The sequence below is a fragment of the Diuraphis noxia genome, unplaced genomic scaffold, assembly GCF_037042655.1.
Source record: "Diuraphis noxia isolate RWA-SAM2 unplaced genomic scaffold, SU_Dnox_SAM2 contig0001, whole genome shotgun sequence".
Taxonomy (NCBI): domain Eukaryota; kingdom Metazoa; phylum Arthropoda; class Insecta; order Hemiptera; family Aphididae; genus Diuraphis; species Diuraphis noxia.
The window spans coordinates 78,203,549-78,225,950 of record NW_028301711.1 but is presented as its reverse complement, the minus strand read 5'-3'; the positions used below and the strand labels follow the sequence as shown (position 1 = coordinate 78,225,950).

Sequence of the window (22,402 nt, the reverse complement as noted above, 5' to 3'; positions counted from 1 at the left end):
AGGTTTTAGAAGATAAATAATTTAACTCAAACCAACCAGAATAGTAATCAACTTATACTAGGTAAGTATCTTTCCCATGATCCAAAAGATCACACGCAACTTTCTCATAAGGTAGATTAGAAACTTCTTGACATATCATAGGGTCTTTAATATTCTCACTTCTAAATTTATTACATACTGCACAATTACCAATATATTCCTCGATATCTTTATCTAAACCTTTCCAATAAAACAAGGAACGTGCTCTCATTTTAGTCTTACAAATTCCAAGATGAATTTCGTGTAGTTTAAATAAAATTTTATTCTGTAACTTCATAGGGACAAACACACGATTATTAAGAAAAAGTAAATTGTCATCATATAATATTTGGTAACGCATATTAAAATATGGTATAAGCTCGCGCGAGACTTTATTGTTATGCTTAGGCCAGCCATTCTTGCACACGTATACTAATTGATTTAATAAATCATCTTTAATTGTTTCTTGTACAAACTCATTTCGAATATTTTTAGACATATTAATTGAATGAACTACATCGGAAACATCGACGTCATTATCTCGAGACGATATACACGCTCGACTTAATGCATCTGCGATACACATTTTTTTTCCGGTACATGTATAAGATTAATATCATATCGTGATAATTTGACCTTAATGCATTGAAGCCTTTTAGACGGAATGTCATTTATGTTCTTTTTCATTAGCGAAATTAAAGGAAGGAAGGTGATCGGTTTGAACTGTCACGCGCCTAATATATAAATATAATGATGAAATACCTTGCACGCAAATAAGACTGACAGAAATTCCTTATCAACCTGTCCGTAGTTAATTTCGGTTTCAGATAAGCTTTTCGATTTAAAACAAACTGGTCTGCCTTCTTGTAACAAAACACATTCAATGGCAAATTTACTACTATCTGTCTGTATGATCACGAATTTTGTGTTATCATAGTTTCTAAGTACGGAGGGACTAGCAATTAATGTTTTAAGTTTATTTACACACTCATTATGTATTGATGTCCATACAAACTCATTATTCTTTGTAAGAAGATCTCTTAGTGGCTTAGTCAACATTGCCAGGTTAGGAATAAAATTTCCGACGTACCTAATTAACCATACCTAAAAACCTTTGCAAATCTTTTATAGTTTTTGGTACCTAATACTCGAAAATAGATTTAATACGATCAGTATCTGGTTTCATGCCTTCATTTGAAAATGTATGTCCAAGGTAATTAACTTTATCTACCTTATATTAAAATGCAGTGTTACTACTACCAGTACTACCTATTAAATGCTATATATCCGTATAATAATAGTTGTTTTATCAAATATTAAATATTAAAAATTACCTACCTATTAACTGTTATTATATCTATATGATTTAGTGCCTCGGTGGAACTATATACTATAATATAGGTAATTGAGAATCGTTAAAAGAACGGTTGTTTAATAAGTACAAGAACTATATGCACTAAAAAAAAAATAATACTATGCTAAATATGGTGCAAATATGCATGGTTTAAAAATAAAAAAATATTCAATAATATCAAAAATAAAACGCATTTCAACGAAGGTGCAAAATAAAAACCTGTGCCAAATTTGTATACTATATATCATTTTTATTTTTATTGTAAACAGTATTAAATATTGATTGAGGCTCTTAAAAATAACCTCCTGGAATGACAGCTGGTCGACCAGTAAGTCTCCGTTCAACAGACAATACATTCATTGTATAATTTTATGACCTGTGAGCTCAATTGTGTATTTCAAATGATTGTTGTTTCCAAGAACCGGAGACCACCCAAAACTAAGTTTTACAGCAATGCATGCCTATACGTTTTCACAACAATATATGGCCACCCGCTGTCATATTGGCCGTCTCCACGAAACTGAACGATCTTTGCCTGTATTTGGTCTTGATAATATGGCTATGTGTCGTATATATTTATATTTATATACGAAAAGTTCACATAATATTTTGACGTTCATAATTTTCTTTTTGGAAATGTAATTCAAATTAAATACAAAATGAGAAATTTAAAAATTAAATAACTTTTTAACAGTTGAAACACTTGAAACTGCAATAATTGATTTTCACTAGATTTTACTTTAGCAACCAGATTTATGAGAAACTAGGGAATGGATTTTGTTTTTTAAGATCAGTGAGGGGGTAAACATTTTAGAAACAGACGACCAAATTTTTGTACAGTTAGAAATTAGTCCGAAATTAGTTACATAGGCTATAACACGATTCCGCAAATTTTGCGGAATCGTGTTGATTTTAATAGACACTGATATACATACACGACTCCGCAAATTTAATATATATGTATACGATTCCACATAATTTTAAATGCAACGTTGCCAAATATACAATTAATTACTCTTGTTATATAAATTGTAATTTTTTTTTATAGTTAAGTATACTATATTTTTTAATATAGCCAAAAAAAGTTATAAACATTTTTATATGTAAGTTAAAAATAATAATGAGTATAATAATTTTAAAAATATATGTAATATGAATTATAATGATTTATCTTGATAAGTATGGCCAGTTAGTGATAAATAATATAATAAATGATCTTGGGATTTACAAGATTTATACTTATCATATGCCCTAATAATAGTTTCAATGCGTTCTGTTTCTCGATGAGTCATTTTCTTTTTTTCATTTTTAGAAATAATTGAATATATTTTTACATCTGTTTCGGACTGTGTTTCTAATAAGACTGTCAGCACTGAATAAATGGGCGGATGTGAGTAGTAAAATTGGCCATTGTATGTTCGATGAAAACTTTCGGCTGCATTTGTTGTTCTGTGATAACATTATAATAATATTATAAAAATTATACAGTTTAAATAATAATTATAGAACCTACCTTGGATTTTTTTATGGTTCTTCAGCCCAAATTAGTGGTGGAAAAGGATAGTCTTTGTCAATATAATTTTTTAAAACATAATCAGAAAATACAAGTTGTAAATTAAATTTAAACTAAAATCATGTTTTCTGAATGTACATAATAACATATTTTTTTTTTATAATCGAGTATAGCGCTTACGCTGTCATAAGTGTAGTCCAAATTTCTTATTCATATTATATTTATATAAGAAACGTATTATAATCTAATCTAATCTTATATTAATGACATGAACATTATCTTATCGTATAATAATATAGCTGAAACAAACTCATATACGTTTAATTCCTTATATTGCGGAAACTGATCAAAAAAACGTCATTTTAACGCGCGTACCGGGTGCCACCGTTGTATGCGTACCGCGCGCCAAAATCACTCAATAGTGTGGCTCGGTCTTTAAAATAATATAGATTTTGTTTTCGGAATGGCAACGTTGCATTTAAAATTATACGGAATCGTGTATATATATATTAAATTTGCGGAATCGTGTATGTATATCAGTGGCTATTAAAATCAACACGATTCCGCAAATATTGCGGAATCGTTCTCCACCGGTTACATACTCGTACTTAAAAAAAGGTTCCGGCAGAAAATTTCCCACATAATAAATTAAATAAATTAAATTATAAAGTATAAATTAAATTTTGAAAGCATCTTGAATAATAAAAAAAGTGAAAAAAATGGTAATTTTTACGCATATACGATTTTTAAAAGAATCGATATTTTTTATGTAACCTGCAACTAAAAACCAAACGACCGTAGATACTTGATATTTTCACCAAATATTTATTTTATTAAGTCTCATGACGTCCGATGATATTTTCAAAATATTTTGACTATTTTTGAGCTATTTATAGCCTTGATAAATTATTTGAAGTTTGTAAAAAAAATTAAGTTATTCTGGATAAATAATTTTTCACTCAGTAGGTATAAAAGCGAATCATAAAAAGCTAAATAAAAATGTTGATATTAATCTTATTTTTTTTCTCTTCAAAACTGAACACTACCTTTACTTAATCAGTTGGAACATAAAATCTATAAAAAATATTTTTCAATTTGGATTTTGTTTTCACTTTGAATTTTATTTTGATTTGTATAAACTAATAATAAGGAATTAAACTATTCATCGAGTTTTAGGTATTAGTATTTTATTTTATTTAGGTACTTGTTACTTACGTGTTATGACAGAAGATAGGTGAGGGAGAGCAGTGGCCAGTAGTTTTTCCGTTGTATTTAAAAGTGAAATCTATTTTTATGATTTCAATAAATTTAGTTAAATCTTAACTAGTAGGTATCATATAGCAGCTGACGCGATATTTTATTTTATAAACACACCCGAACATATTTTCCCGGAAGTATTCAAAATTGATTGTTCCGTTTTACAAACGAATTCTTATCGACAACCCTATGTTGGCATCTTCAAGGCAGCTTGAGAATAATGTGATATTGTGTTATTAACATTTAATACATCGGCGTAGTGACGATTCAGGTCCGATTCGCCGACATCCAATTGGCTGAACGCGGTTTTCGGAATAAGTTTTAAGTGAGTTTGTTTTAATTTATAAAATTTTTTTCACGAATTTTTATACACAGTTGAAAAATATTAAAAATATATATTTAAGTCACATTTTTTTATAATCATTTAAAGTTCGAGTTTTAACGTGTTATAACTTAACAATATAGGACGAAGTGGTAATAAATCCCACAAAAACTATAACACAGAAATTTAATGAAATCCGAAGATTAATTATGGCTTCAGGACAGAAGGTTTTACGGAAGCCGAAGTAAATGACATACCAATTTATACTATAGTGTAAAAAGTTCAGCATACAGAAAACGTATGAAATTAATGCCAACGTTACCCAAAAAGCTGTCTGAATTAAATATTGAAGGTGACTGGCGATCAACGAACGACGGAAAAGATTTTCGTTTAGGTATTTATACTAAATTATTTAAATTATTTATTTATATACTATTACTAATACATAATAATATTATCACAGGATGTGATGGCACGGATAATAAAATCGTTATATTTGGTACGGAAGGATTTTTACGTCGTCTTTGTTCTGGTAATATAGTTTTTATGGATGGCACTTTAAATCAGCGCCGAAATTATCTACACAAATTTATACCTTACACTGCTTTGTTGTAGGATTGATGATACCTCTAGTAATTATTATTTTATTTTAAAATTTTATTTAAAATAACGAATAAATCTGAAAATAGAATATATTTTTTAGGCTTACGCATTATTGCCCAATAAAAGTACATCAAATTATTCAAGAATGTTTGAAATAATAAAAGAAGTGGCATTAAAAAATGGATTAGAGTTTCCAATTAGATTTTGAAATTGGAATGATCGTCTCTATTCGACAGTGATTTGGTTCTGACAAACCCATAAAAGGGTGTTTATTTCACTTTGGGCAATCTATTTGGCGTAAAGTTCAAAGTTTGGGATTAGCTTATGATTATACACATGACGATGGTATTAAAATAGTTGTCCGTCGTTGTCGTATATTGTAGACAGTCATTGGAATAAAATTATTTAATACATATGTAATATAAGTGGGAATATTTTTATTATAAATTGCTAGCATAGGTCGGGCCGAGGAAGCAAAATGTGCCGAGGTGACAATTATATTCTATATATAACACCGCCGTACGCGCAGGCACAGGAGAGTCCGGGGGTCGATATAGGTATATCATCGAAAGGTGCATATACGATATCGTCTTTGTTCATTAGCCTTAGTTCCGATGGAACAAATTGATAATTGTTAGACAGAAATTCATAGTGAAGCACCACAGTTAGAAAGTAAATATAATTTTTACGTAATTTATTAGAATTATATTAGTAAAACTTAATGTTTTACTATTATTATTTTAGGTGTGCTGAAATTATTAAATTATGTTACCGAAACATACTTGGATCCAGATATTTGTTTATTTAATAGAAATATGTGGAATCATTTTAATACAGATGGAGCCAAGGACTATAAACCACCTTGAAGGATAGCACTGCAGCTCTTAACAAAGCTGTCGGTAGACCAAAGCCAAACGTATTTATTTTAATCAAAGAGCTAAAAAACCAACAAACAAACTTCGAGCTTGACCTCATAGCACAAAAAACTACAATCGGCCACAAAAGATGAAAACTAAATATAAAAAATTAGAAGAAAGGTTGTCATTTGCAAACGAAAGGTAAAGCGTTTATGACATATATATAATAATACATTTTTCTCTAATGACGTTTCAAAATATAATTTTAGGCTACAAAATGGTAAAATTTGTATTTTGGAATACTTGGACGCAATAATGTTTCATTTTCAATTAGAAAACAGAATAGTTTTAAGTATATGTAATTAATTTTGAACAAACAATGTTTGTAATTGACGTGATTTCTACAAATTTAAAACAGTAAAAAAAAAAATAATATTGTGTGAAAATCGGGTGTCGGCAAAATGTTGTGTCGGCGAATTGATTTGTCGGCCAATCGGTACGTCACGGTAGTGACATGCAGTAGCGCCGAACCCGTGTATCAAGGTGGGCGGTTGCCCTCCTTCTTTGAATGGGTGGGCGGGTGTTTAGAAAATTTAAGTATTATGATTGAAAATAATATTGTTCATCAGTATTTTAGACATACTATACCTATTATACTTATTTTATGAAGTGTATGTATACATAGATTATTATTCTACCCGTATAGTAGATACTGTTAGTTGTACTAATGATTAAACTTTTAATTGTACCCAATACTTAGGTTTAGGTAGTAGTTTGTATAATATAAATAAAATCTTTATCGCAAGACATGGTTTTACGATTGACCTTTAGACAAATTTTTGATATTACAGGTCCATTAAATTTATATTTGCGGGGGAAAAATATTGATTTGTTATCGGCTGTGATATTGAAATTGTGACAAATATTGGTACAAAGATAGTATCTCATAATTATATTGATATCTTCTAACGTAATATAGTATATATAATTATACAATATATATGTTATGGGTAAAGTAGAAAATCCGGGCACTGTGCAAAATTCCAAAATATTTTGGGCAATGTAAGAGAATCATCATTTTAATACTCTAATTGTTCATACATTGAACGGGCATCGTTCTTGATTGCCCGGGAAAAGCATACTCAGCTCAGATTCAAGTGGAAAAAGAAAATTAAATACAGTGCTGTACAAAATTATATAAAATTGCATTAATACACAACAATATCACAATAAAACTATAATTAGATATTTTATTCGTACGTGACAGCTGCCGATACTGTGATACGACATTTTTATATATTAGATAAATTTCTATTTATCTGTCCTTTATTCCTTTCATTCCTAAAAAACTAGACCGATTGCGACAAAATTTGAAACAGAACAGAGACAATATTAGACCTATGGGCAGAAGTTAGGCTAAGTTAAAAAATGATAGGCCCCATCTCGGGAGGTGCTCAAACAGACATTTTGAGATTTACAATGAACATTTTTGTTTACAGATGATTGCTATTAGTTAATATATCGCGTTATTATTAGTTTCAATTATTTTTTATTTTTTGTTTTCATAGACGTTGTCTATGGCATTAAAAGTTTTTATTGATAATTTTTATTTTAATAACGCCGTTTATATGCAGTAAGCACATTATATGGGGCGAATGTACTACGGCGCACAAAATTATATGGAAGCACTTAATCATTAATACACTAAGAGATAAATATTAATTTGCTAGATATGATTTTTTTTTTTGCAGTTATAGTGAAGAATGGGTAAAACATTCCTTATGTTCGAGCGAACGTACGACATTAATATATTATAACATGCTAAGCGAGGCGAGCTTCGTTAACACGGCCGCCGTGACACTTTTGTCTTCCTTTAACCGTCGTCGCGAACGTTATTTTTTTATATTGTTACGCGCTAATCGCCGACATTTATTATATTATTAAAATTTATATTGTTTTTTACAGTATGTGCTGATCACCACTGATCATTATTGTATATTATTGTTTTTGCCCATATTTTTCCTGTGTTGAGCCAGAAGGGCTATAATATTATTTATCTTGTTCAGCCATAAGGGCTTTAATTTATTAATTATTATATTTTTATACGATTATAATTGTGTTTCTGTGATTTTTATATATTTGTTAATTTATTATTGATATCGTGTATTATACAGAAATTTATTTACCCAAAACGTGTTACCATTTTATTATTATTTATTTATAAGCACACACATACACACGACACACCCATACATATAATACACCCTCACACATTCACCACACACCAGTACTCTCTGATCTTGCTCGGCGACCACGTCCACTTCCTTTGAGTCGCTTTACGTCACACACACATAGGTCGGTTGGTGAGTAGCGGTGTATCGTATACCTATGTAACGCGCGAAGTATTTCGGTGACCGGGCGTCGCGTACTATTGTTGTTCGTACGCGGCCCGTACACCTTATAAGGTCCTTTTGTTACCTGAATGGTCACTAGGGTTTAAACAACCCCCACCTATTCTCTATATTTGCTACATATAAATCAAATATATAAGTAGGTAGGATCTGCCGACTGCTCATCTACTCCCTAGACTGCACCACAGTTGATCACGTTACAGAATTCAATTTGGCTACAGTGTTAGTACAACTATTGTTACTCTTCCACCAGATACACCGAGTCGACTACAGGTATCCTACACAGCAATTTTTCTTGAAAAAGGTATGTTTAATTACTTATCCACTATCAATGCATTAGGAACTTAACGTTAAATAAATCAGTCATATTATTTAATATAAAATTAATTCAAGATAATATTAATTATATTTTATTGATATACAAAAATAATAATCGTATTACATTTTAAATACGTATTACTATTTAATTTAGAATTATAGTTACATATTGTGGTAAATTTATTTTAACAAATTATAATATTAAAAACATTTAGATATGAAGATTTTTACTTATTATAGGTACTTATAAAAGATATGAAAGCAAATTATAGTTCAGTCAATTATCATATTTTAATATTAATATTAAATTATTATTAAATACCAACAATAAACTGTAATAAAACTACTTTCATAATAGTCGTAAAATAACTTAACTGCTTATAAATGATATATGTAAGTATTGGTACCAACAATTACTTTTATATTTTATACGATATTGTGATTATGAAAAGAATAAAAATTAATGAGAATTTCAAAATATTCCACAATTTTAGTTAGTATAATGACACTAAGTATGTATTTAAAAATAATAAAAAACAATTCTGACATTAGAAAGTAATCAACGATTTATGCTATATTTGTGTGATAAAAATAAATTTATTATATAACAATTGTCATATTGATCTTTAGTGTTTAGTCGCATTTAAATTCAATAATAATCTAATAATCAAGATCAACGTGTATTTATTTTATTCTATATCGTGAGGTAATTTAATAAACGATACTTATAGTCAAAAGTTTATGTTGTATGACCGAATGTTTCAGATAATCATGAAGTTCAATATGATTTTGTTTGTTCTGTGCTTATGCATTGACTTGATTCTGGGATCTATCGCTGATAATAGTTCGTACTGGGTTGATCCGATACAGTTTTGTGGAACAAGACTCTCGGCTGAACTAGCAATCATCTGTAAAGGCATCTACAATAAAGATAAAAGTAAATATAATTTATATATGGTATCTGATTATCAATTACAATACTATATCTTCCATCAATCGAAACTAGCAGACCATAAAGCTGGTTAGAATTTGTTTTTTTTTTTTAGAAATTGGTTAGGAAACTGTAATTTATATTTCATAAAACCTTCATGGGAAATATTCTCGGGAAGGCGGGAACATTTATGTTTTTAAATTATCTGATTTTATTTTGATCAAAAAGTGTTGCCAGTAGTGCATTAAATTTCTGTTTTTAATTGGTTAAAATAATGTTACTGGGCATATGGGATATCTGGCAAAATACTACTTTCACATTATACCCGTTTTAAAAGGTGCATAATATTATATTATTAAAACCAATAGGTTTACCATTTTTTGAAACGTAGTTTCTTATGGCGTGATGTGAGCGGAGGGACCCTAGCCCAGAAAAATCGTGCACTGAAAAAAAATCCTCGATCATATTAACAAAAAACTATTTTGGATTGACAATAATCTTGTTGCTATACAGCCAACAAGATGTTTGTCAAACCAACTAATATATAATTGTTAATAAGATAATAATACCAACAATATAGTATTGTACTATTGACATAAATATTGTTAAAATGCTACTTGAAATTATCAATTGAATATACTTATCAGTGTAACATTGACAATTAACCCATCATCGTAATAACAAAAAAAAAACTAATTTTATCGATTTTGCATCGTTAAATTAATATCAATATTGTACAGCCAACAAGATGTTTGTCAAACCAACTAATATATAATTGTTAATAAGATAATAATACCAATAATATAGTATTGTACTATTGACAAATATATTGTTAAATTGATACTTGCATTTATCAATTAAATATATTTACTAGTGTAACATTGACAATTATCTTATATCATTATCATAATAATAATAACTATACTAATTTATCCATTCCCATTGTTAAAGTTATATTAAGCTTGATTGATCTTAAGAAAAAACTCTGTTGTATTAAGAAGTTGGTTGTTAATATTAATCTCAAATTGTCAATTTATAAAAAGTATTATTGTAAAAATGACAATAGTCTTATCATTTTGATACTAGTTTGACAATATATTTTATCCAACTAGAAATATAAATATGCAAATTAATTAATTATATACAATTAATGAGTGTTTAATGTACAAATAAATTAAATATTAAATTTTTTTAATGTAAATACTAAATACTAAATAATAATTAAAATAAAAAACAGCATAGGTACAGGTAAAAATGTATTTCTTTATTTTAATTCTTCAAAATATAATAGTATAATTTATTTATTGATTTAGTTCGGCTAAAATTTGAATTAATTTAGGAAAAGGTTTATCATATTTGGAATGTACTCCAAAGAAATATTTTTGAATAAATAACCATACAATTTCTGATTGAGATGGATATTCTAAATTGAACAAATGGAATATCTTATAGCATACTTCAATTGATCTTAGCACCGAATGCACTTTATACATCACCGAATCAAAAAAGTATACCAATATTTCTCTTTGAACATCCATCGCTCCAACAATCACAATAAATGGTTGTATATAGTCCCGTGTTTTCTTAGTTCTTCAAGATGCTGTTGCTGAGCTTCTACAGAATCTTTGAACACCATAAAACTGTCTTGGGAATCTTTGATGGAGTATATTATAAGATTTTTCTTTCCGTTACTATCTTTAGTCGCTTTTTTTGATGTGGGCGCAAACATAGCGTGTAACAAATGAAATAGTGCAGCATTTTTAACATCTATATTTAAAATTTTAAAGGCTCAATAAAAATTATGTAAAATGTAGTTAAACATAATCTATACAATAAAGTTTTCAATAAAATTTACTGAATAACTCATAACTGGTGTTATGTAAATACAAAGCAATATTAATTAGCATCATTATTATTTACTATGGTTACTAGTATTTTACAACAACTATTATCTTTGACTTTTTCATCTAATAATTTGAAAATTTTGTCTGCTTTGTCATTAAAATCTTGATAAATATTATGAATATTTGGGAATAAAGCATTATAATCAATATCAATCTGAAACATAGTTTAATAATAGGTGTTACTGGTGTTAGGCAATGTGTAATTTTTATTTAAAATGTTAATTATTTACTAGTTTAAGGCCGTATGGGATTAAATATTGTTTCCAGTTTTTTAAAATATCTGTCGTTGATGTAGAAGATTTTATATTATATATGCGATAGTTAATTGTTGCTTTCCAGTTTGCCTCCAATTCTGGGTAACTACTTGTACCATGTTTAAGCACATCTAATATGGAATCTATTTCATTTTCAGAAACTGAAAATATTTAATATATAAAAACAAGTAAATATAATATGTATATATTAGTATATAAAATAAGATAGGTAAATTCAATAACATTTACCAAATTCTCTCTCAGTCCATTTGGTTGTTTTATGGTGTTCGTCAACATTTAATTTGTTTTGGACTATTGTGGAAGGGACTAATCCATTATTTTTTAAATTTCTTAAACAGTTATAATATTTTGCATATAATTTGCCTTTAGGATTTTTATTATTTACAATTTTCATAAAATATATATCCTGTAGGTACATATTTAATCATCAATTTAAATAATATTGATTATACATAATAATCAATTGAAATAATTACTTTTACTTCCGATTTGAACATTGCCACAATTTGATTGGCAATAGATTCTGCCAAGCTAACAGACATTTGTATTTTTTTAGACAGTACACATCCAATAAGTATGTCTACTATAGTGTGGATCGAATACCATCATTTAGTTTACTATTTTTTTGATAATAATCCAATATAAGAGCACCTTGTATAGTTAAATTCAAAACTTCATCAACTTTCAATTCATGATTAGATAATTGCAGAAGCGATATTTGATGATCTTTATTTATATTTATATTTTTTTTTTTTTTGAAGAACACAAAACTTCACTTGCATTTGTACTAGCTTTATAGTTTTTATTTACAATACTTGTATTATTACTTTGCCATTTTGCAAGTTCATGTTCGAACTTAAAAATTATTCCCCAAGGAAATTTTGAGAATAGTTTCTCCACATGTTCGGATTTCATAGTAGCAAGGGTTGTGATGTCAATTAATTGATCTACAAAAAAATTGAAATAAATTCATAAACAATATATTAATGGTCATAATGTTTATTCAAAGGCACCAGCATAGGCGGACCCCCCCCCCCCCAGGGAATTCGTAACTGCATGTACTATTATAGTTTAATATTAATATTGCTATAACTAATATTCGTTTTTAAGATATTTTACTCTTGCCCAGGGTGAAATTTTATCCTGCGGGTGTGCTTGTGTTTATTTATATTAAGAATGTTTTATTGTAAGAAGTATACTAAATTTAAAAGTAAATCAACTAACTTAAAGTAAAGTGTTATCTTAATTCATTGAATATTTTAAATTTTAACTTTAAATTTAAAAAAAATAACAACTTAAAAAGTTAAAAATGATCATAAAGTTATTAGTTACATCTGAATTTCTTACTAACACAAGTTTGATATACACATTGTAAGCCCCATTTTTCAAGTAATTATTTTAGTTTTGGTAAATCTTCATATGGGTAAATATAATCCAACATAATATCATTCTCAACATGAACGTTATTTGGGAAATCAGATATCTGATCAATTTCGGTTAACTAAACAAGAAATGAAATAATAATTCTATATTCTATATACTGTAGTGACCACGTCGCCTACAGGTATCAGTAGTCAAGGATGATGTTTGGAAGGTGACTCTTGAGTTAATTACACAACGTAGAATTCTTCTTAATTAGATTAATTGTTTATTTATTGTGGTAAAACATATATTTATTTATAACATGAAAGCTGAATGTAAGTTAAGTATTCTGAATGATAGAATAAATTCGGTTTGACTCGAATATTTTCTAAGTTCAAAATATTGTTTATAAGAAATTTTCTAAGTCCAATGAATTAAATTAAACAACAGACTGGCGTGAAGGTGCTCTGGCTAGTCTGGTCAAGTCGCGTCTGAATACAGGCCGTTTCGGGGTCCCTTATATAGTGCTACCCTCTACTCCCCATAGTCTACTCGTTCTTGTCGCTGTTCTCACGGATGTGGTATAATTATCTAGACTGACGGAAATGTTACTCGCCCACATACAAGCCAAATGTGCATCCCGTGCAGCTGCAGGCCTTGGTGATTGATATTATAATTAACATTAAGAGTATATATTATTATATTACATTTAAACATTTGGTTCTTTGAACTTTTGTAATGATGCATAAAACTACGTCTTGTGCACCCTTATTAAGGACATTTTTATAGTCGTCAGCTCCCATGATTTAGTATGTCCCTAATTTTAATGATTTCCAGAAATGCTGTCCATCCTACAATTACAAAGTTCGTCGCACCCTTCGCTAGATTGGTGCGGCTGGTACCTAGTTGACTGTGAACTATACAATGCGGGACGCTAGTCCATAGCAATACCAACTATATTTTTTATTACAAAAATTAAATAGCACATACATAACAAGGAGAATTGTCATACAAATTGTCATAACCTGCGATAGAATTATTAATATTCTCCATCTTGGTTAATGGTTAAAATTCACACTAATAATTATATTGCAAAATTTCAAAAACAACAGAATCTATAGTTTAAAAAAAAAATAATAATAATAAAGGTACAGCTCTAAATACAACATTTATACTTAATTAATACAATTCTTTTAGACGGATCATTTTTTGACCTGATAATATTTTAGTAACATTTATTGGAGGTCCACTAAATTCATCTATATTACAAATAAAACCATAATTAACCACTTCTTCTCTATAATCTACACTAATGAGAGTTAAAATGGTTTAACATTATTTCATTAGCCAAAACATAAACTTTACTATCTAAAGTTGAAGTCCCTTCACAACATATATAATTACTATCGGTTTTAAGTAAATGAGAAATTTTAAAATGATAAACTAAAGATTTCCAATTATCAGCATTAAATTTACATAAATAACAAAGCATTTTTAAAAATTAACTTACAAAAATATCTTGTTACAATACCCCATCAGATAGATACAGCAAAGTGGTGTTGTTCAATCATAAAACTTTTGAAGACACTACTACCCACAAGATATTTGTTAAATGAATAACACTGCCTAAATAAAAATAAAAATATATATATAGGTACTATTAAGTAGGTATTGATAAAAATTAGAAATAAATAAATTATGCGACTTACTTGAAACGTACTGTAATAATTAAAGCATTCAAGCTTTTTAAACGAAAAGCATGGCTATTTTAAAATAATTTGAAATCACAAAACGGCCAATGTAGGTATAACTGGTATAAGTTAAGCTACAATACACCATCAGGTAATTAGTGATGTACTGATGTTTTTAAATCATTAACCTTTTTAAGACACTGTTAACAACTAAATAACTGTTAAATAAATACCTATGCAGTATGCACTGAATTCTCTCAACGGATATTTGGCGTGAAATGTTAATTGTCAATACCGAATATACGAATGACGAATTATGTTTAATTTTTGATAATATTATAATAAAAATATGATAATAGTGTTGTTACGAAGACAATATACCGTCAATTCTGGAGAATCCCGACTTTTAAATATAAATATTAAATGTTTATAAAACACAACGTACATGATAATATTCATAATAGATATATTATTGTTTTGATAATATATTATTTATTTTATTATTTTATTGTTCATATTATTGACAATATGCATATTCAAATTGGTTAAATAATTATAAATTCATCAAAAATATTGTCATTATAACAAAATATTGTCTATATATTATGACAAATGTAAGCATTGTTCAAGTTTAATAAGACAATATTGTCAATGTTACCAGGGATTTTTTTTCAGTGTGCGTAACGAAAATAAAAGCGTTAATTGCTATCTCTCTTACTCTTTATCGCTTTCTCTATACTCCTGCCCCTCTCGCTCTACGGCCGGCTACGTTGTTATTATATATCTACACGTCGCCACCTATAAAACACACAAAATAAAAAAGGTCAGGTTGCAGGTAGCTGGAAACCTTAGATACTATTATTATTAATTGTTATTGTTATAATAAATAAATTATTATAGTATTACAATAGAAACCGTTCATAACAAAATATATATTATAAAATCACTTTTATAACTGTGCTGACGAATCTGGGTTTTTCCGTTATGATTACATCATTTCGCGTTGTTTTGTTTGATCGCATCGGGCTCCGATGTCATTGACCTTTTCTCCGCGGTGCGTGTTGTGTTGACAATGTTGCTCTGTTCAGTTTTCGCGATCATTTAATGACAACGTATCATTTGCTTTCGGTGATTGAATATGAGCAATAATAATAATTCAATGTATTTTTCAATGAATTAAATAAAAAAACCTGATAAGATAATATTTACATTCATTTCGAATAGTTCCATTGAAATTAATCTATAACCTATAAGACTTCCAAAGAAACTACGTTTCTCCCGGGTGTCCCATGACAGCACTCCTTTTTTTATTTTTTTTACTGGTATGACAATGACTTCCTTTCCTATGGCTATAGACAGTATGTTTACATTCAGATCCCACTTTTTGAAAACTAAAACATCACAAATTATAAGCTGAAATGGTCACGCTCTTATCTTTTTTATACATTATGTTGTTTTTCCACGTGGTCTGTTACATACCTTAGATAATGTAGGTACTATATGGATGTAATTTTAACTACTAGGATCGTGTATTATAGACCTAACCCTCATGCTAATTCTTGATGTCATAATGAAAACATGATTTATGTATGAACCAAGAACCCCTACTCTCTGACAGCAATGTGCGACAGCGAATTGCGAAGAATTCAGATTGTTCAATCTAATTTGGTTATCAGTCATTTATTTATGCACAATAATAACAAAGACTTTTCAGTCCGTAGTACATGATCTAAGCATATCTGCGTATATGCCTATGCATTTATTTGATGCCAAAATGCCACCCCGCTGGTCTAAAAATGTATAAGCTTTTGATTGCCAATACATACATATTTAATTTATGGACAGAATTTTTATGACTATGAAAAATTTTGTTTGCTCATTAATAGATGAATGATTAGACACACAAAAGAATATATAGAATTTTAATTTTCAGATTAGTTTCATACGTTCAATTTTAATTGTAATTTCGAATTTTCCTTTCTGAAATAAATAATGATTAACCAAAATAATTTGAATAAAAACAATTATACAATATTATCCAGTAAACCTTCATACTATTATACTGCAATATAATTACATAATTAGTCTGCTTCTCTTTCTTAGCTATTCTCAGTACATTTTAGTTTACCACTTCCACGGCTTTAATGTACCTATTGATTACTTGGTAAATGGTAATCAAATGTTATAGATGAAATTTGGAACTATAATTAAATACTACTTTAATTGGGATTGTACACAATATTACTTTATTTTAAACAGTGCCGCTAGAAATAGATGGGCCCCAGTGCAAATTTAAACTGTGGCCCCTTTAAAAGCGCACACCGGGTGTTAATGTAGGGAGTGCAGATATAATTGATGGTACACAGATCCGTGGGATGCTTAGCCCGCCACAGTCCACAACCCCGCTAATAATATAATAAACTGCATTGCAATATTTTTAAATTTGTACTTATTTATATTCTGAATTTTTAATTATAATACAAATATAATTGATTAAAATTGTAATCAATTTTTCTTCAATTATTTGTATAGAAAAATTAATAACTAATAATAAAGTTGAAAATGTATAAATGTAAATGTAATCGCAACTCTTTATTTATTTAAGCTATTAAACAACTATACTGTACATAATATATTATGTATTCAAAACATTTAAAAATAATTATATTATTATATGGGAACTGAGAGTACTAATATGAAGCCTGGCGGTGCTATATTATACTAAAATAACAAAGTGTTGACGGCATTATCATTATATTATGATCTTATTAAAAAAATTGTTATTAGTATAGATTCTTAATTCTTATATTATTTTATTTAAGTATGGGCCTCATATTAGAAATTGCAACGCGGAGCCCCGGTGCAATGAACCGCCCGCACCACAGTTTCTACGGCATTGATTTTATATTACATATTAATTACTGCAGAGGGATCCGCCTTCTCTGACAATCAGATCGCTACTGATTATCTGATACTCTTATGATTATCTACAATAATGCGTTATGCCTTTATCACAATAAATTGATAACACAAATAATCAAGTTAACTTATAATATATAAGGTTAGGTCTATTAGATTTATAACTATTTTTATTTTGACTTATGAATTTCCTTCATTTTCAGATAGTCAACAGCTGACCAAACTTAAAAGGGCTGTCGTTGATGATTGTTGTTTAGACACGTGCACCAGGAGATTTTTGAAAACATATTATTGTGGTCCTGAACCGGAGTTGTATGTGTCTTCAGCACAGAAATTGAGAGAAATGAAATATGTTAATTATACATATTATTATTCAGATCTGCGTAAGTACCAATCTCAACAAAAACACTACGTCAACTCCGTGTAAAAAAACGCTAAGTAAAAAAAAAAAAATATATAAATGCAATAAAATGTGTGATATAAGGTGGAATCTAAGTAAATAGTTTAATGAATAAAATGTATGTATAAATAATTAATTCAAATTTAATAAAAATTGGTTATTTATATTAATTTATAATATGAATTATTTTAACTCAAATTGATCCAATTTTGGTTTACTTAGCCGGAAACAATTTATTTATTGTAATGGTGCTTTCATTATTTATTACATAAACTATTAGTACTTGGCTATACATTTTTTAGACTGAATCTTCCGGCCAAGTAAACCAAAATTGGATCAATTTGAGTTAAAATAATTCATATTATAAATTAATATAAATAACCAATTTTTATTAAATTTGAATTAATTATTTATACATACATTTTATTCATTAAACTATTTACTTAGATTCCACCTTATATCACACATTTTATTGCATTTATATATTTTTTTTTTTTACTTAGCGTTTTTTTTACACGGAGTTGACGTAGTGTTTTTGTTGAGATATCATTAGTTTTTATTAGGGTCAAGATATTTTTTATTTTTTTTCCATTATTATGATGTAATGTCTTATTTATAATTTTTTTAAGATGTTTAAACATATCGTTCTGTACAAAAGTACATTTTGTTTCCTATACTTCAGCACCCATTTTAATACTCTATCTGCAGTACACCTACCTTGAACCAGAGGCATTTTTAATTTACCAATTGATCTATTGGTACATTTTTCAATATTTAATAAAATGGAAATAAGTGTTTGGATTTTGGATTCTTTCATTTTAGTGGTACTTCATGTACCGTGTTAATACTGCACTGTTTAATAGTAGTACTATTATAACTTTCAACTACGATTTTAGATTGAGTAGACTCCTGATATTTTTTTTCCTCATATCTCGCGCCTTTTGGAGTTAAGTTACCATTTTTAATGTAGACACAATTCGACACAAATATGAAGACAGTCACAATAAAGTATTATAAATTATAATAAAGACTGTTATAATAATTATTATTATTATAACGACTATATATTATTTAACAATAAAATGCTCAATGGAAAATGATAGATAGTCGATACGGTTAGGTTTGGTGATACCACGTGCATTGAATAATAATATTATGGACACGAGACAATAACGCCGACAACAAGCTCGTACGCAGGACGCGAGACGAAAGAACGAAATTTCAAATTACGAAAACAGAATGCACCGATACCGATAACTGATAAGCGATTGTGGACCATGTTCGCGTGTTAGTATGTTGTATGTGTCTAGCGGTGGGGGGAAGCAATAGTAGTGGGAGACACACGCCGCCGTCGCAAGAATCCTCTCACTCGTCCCGTCAACATGACGCGTTTAATACGGCAGCCGGCGGCGAAAGTAATATAAAATGATCACTTAAATATCCACAGTTTTTTGATCATAACTAAAATACTATTCAACCGATTCTATTTAAAATTATAAAAGCACGTAGCCTATGATTTTCTCGATCGATTGATATCTCATTCTAACTATTTGGTTCATTTATTATACCTACAGCCTTTAATAAAGAATACCAAAATATTAACACGTATTAAATGGGAATGTTTAGGTTTCTGTAGATATACACGGTCGAGTGCTTCGCCTTCCTTTTTTTTTTACTTAGCTCGCGACACTACCGTGTCGCTGGATTTAAATAAATTTTTGATGGATTGTAAGAGTGTAAAACTGCATTTGGATTACATACATCGTTGTTGTTGTTGAAATTTTTATAGAAAATTGAAATTCATAACATATTTATAATTTATAAACAAATATATTACAGAATAGGTAAAACTATACTAGTTTCACCTATTTTATGATTCTATGGATTATTTTAAATAATAAAAATCATTGTATTTTTCAAATTTTTGAAATAACGATCCCCTGTATATTAACCCAGAATGTAAGTATAATATGTGGTTGAAATGTTGAATCAGTGGTATCCGATTTTTTCACTCAGATAGATAGCTTGTAATGAATTAACTTTAAATGGCATTAAAAGAGTCTTGACGCTAATTTTAATAAGCTTCCATCTTATTACCCATCTATTATATCTGTAGCGTTGAGTACATTTGAGTTGTATCCAAACTCACCAACTTAAAATTGATTTAATAATTTGTTTCGATTTTACAGTTTGGATTGCAATACAGTTTCCACAAACAGATGAGTAACACGACTGGCAACTTGGTATAGCAGCTTCAAAATGTTTCAATCTTATATAATGAATCAATTATTAATATATTAAGATCAACTATCTGTACTTATCCCCAAATTCAACTTTTCAATTATATACATTGTATTGTATTTTATTAAATTAAATTTTTGCAAAATAAAATAATTACATAATATATATTTATATATCAAACACTTAAACAAGTACTTATTTTTAGTTAATAACATGTTAGTTCAAATATTATTTATTTTGTAATTTTTATTTCTATATAGTTCTAATTCCTACCAATTTTAAGCAATAGAAATAGGAATGGTGTGGTATTTTTATAACTAGTATTCAAATACTATGAAGGAATGTGTGGCGGGCATAAGAATATATTTTATATCTATAATTAGCTATGGTACCTACATTAAGCAATTAAATTATAAACCAAATCATGTTAAGTAGGTAAACATAATATATTCAGACAAACAATTGTATACTAATCATGGGCACAAATGGGGAGGGGGCTTAGAGGGTATTTTAAAATTAGCATTCTCAAATAATGTTTGTGTTTAAGAATCAGAAACTTTTCCTTACAAAAAAAAACTAAAATTAGAAAATGTATAGCTTTTGAGCATCCATAGTTTTTTTTTTAATTGAAGTTGCATCTATGATACTAATACATCTTAACAATAGAAATTAAATGTCATTTAAATTAATATCAGGTTAATAAAAAAAGTATTAAGTATAACAGTAAATTTATTTAGATATTGCTATGTACTGACGGATGTCCGGCTATGCGCTAAACACGCACATACACACAGAGAGTAGGTAGGACTATATTGGAGAGCCCTGATTACACCAAATGCAGACGTGAGCCACCAGAGTCAGTGCAAGCACCTCATTCACGCCAGTCACCATTCCAAATTAATCATTTGGACTTAGAATATTTTCAATTAAATCATTCTTGTATCAGTAATAATGTTTTGTCCACATCGCAAGCAAATAATTGTGTAATAATTAATCACAAGTCAAGTTATTATACTTATTTCACCCAAACCATCTACCTCAACACAAGTCGTTCGTCCTCCTGTATGCTGGGACACTACAATATTCAAATCCAGATTATGTATTATCTTATGTGTAAATGTATTAGATTCCACCAAAATAATATAAAAAACAGTAATAATTTTAATAACTTACTATAATATGACCACACTTCCTCAATTATTTTTGGGTTTTTATTACTTTTGTCTGTGTAATGACTCACAACAATGCATAGTTAATTCCTGTTGTTATTGTCAATTTTGATTGTAACAGTATGTTGATATTCAAAAAGAGATAGAAACCTAAATGAATATATTAGATATCTAAGAAATACTCAATTAGATCAATAATGTACTGTGTGTCTTGCGCAGAGTTATAATCTTGATTGATCTAGTTTCATAATTGTAACAATACAGTCATCAACAATTAATAATTTATATAGTGTAATATAAATAAAGAAGTTTAATTACATGAAAATAAAATATCATTATCTTTATTTAAAAGATCAATTTAAAAGTATACAGGGTGATTCTTTTATCAAACAACACTCATTATTTCAAAAACTATTGAATTTTTTCAAATTTTTTTTTTTCAAAATTTTGGAACCATCTTGTTCTAGAACTATATATTTTTTAAATATTTTCACCCTTATATTTATCAGGTTAACCATTATCAACTTTTGATTTTCAAATGACAACCTATACTTAAAATTTGATAAACTAAAAAGGCTATTTTTTCAATGAATTTTCACGTTTAAATTTTCATTTTTCGTCAATTCGTTTACAAGATATATCCTCCCAAAGTTGGGTGGTTTTGGGTGGTGTTTGTGTGTTATAGGTGTATGTTAGGTGGTATTTACACACAAACACCATATAAGTGTTGTTTGATAAAAGAATCACCCTGTATATTTTATAAAATATCTATAAAAAAAAAATTAAATAATTTATATTGAATAAGGTTCAAATTAAAAAATAATAATAATATAACTGTATAAATGTATAAGGCTTAT

At 28.4% G+C, this 22,402-nt stretch overlaps 1 protein-coding gene and 1 pseudogene across 1 annotated transcript; both read left to right on the top strand.

Annotated features, from left to right (window-relative positions):
- Nucleotides 1-1,218: 1,218 nt before the first annotated feature.
- Nucleotides 1,219-6,129, top strand: LOC149061886 (uncharacterized; annotated as a pseudogene).
- Nucleotides 6,130-8,599: 2,470 nt separating this feature from the next.
- LOC149061885 (uncharacterized) lies at nt 8,600-20,457 on the top strand. Its single transcript, XM_089216545.1, has 4 exons — nt 8,600-8,639; nt 9,419-9,590; nt 17,939-18,118; nt 20,325-20,457. Exons 2-4 carry the CDS (start codon nt 9,425-9,427, stop codon nt 20,360-20,362), a joined length of 384 nt encoding a protein of 127 aa, XP_089072671.1. The 5' UTR covers nt 8,600-8,639; nt 9,419-9,424; the 3' UTR covers nt 20,363-20,457.
- The last annotated feature ends 1,945 nt before the right edge of the window (nt 20,458-22,402 follow it).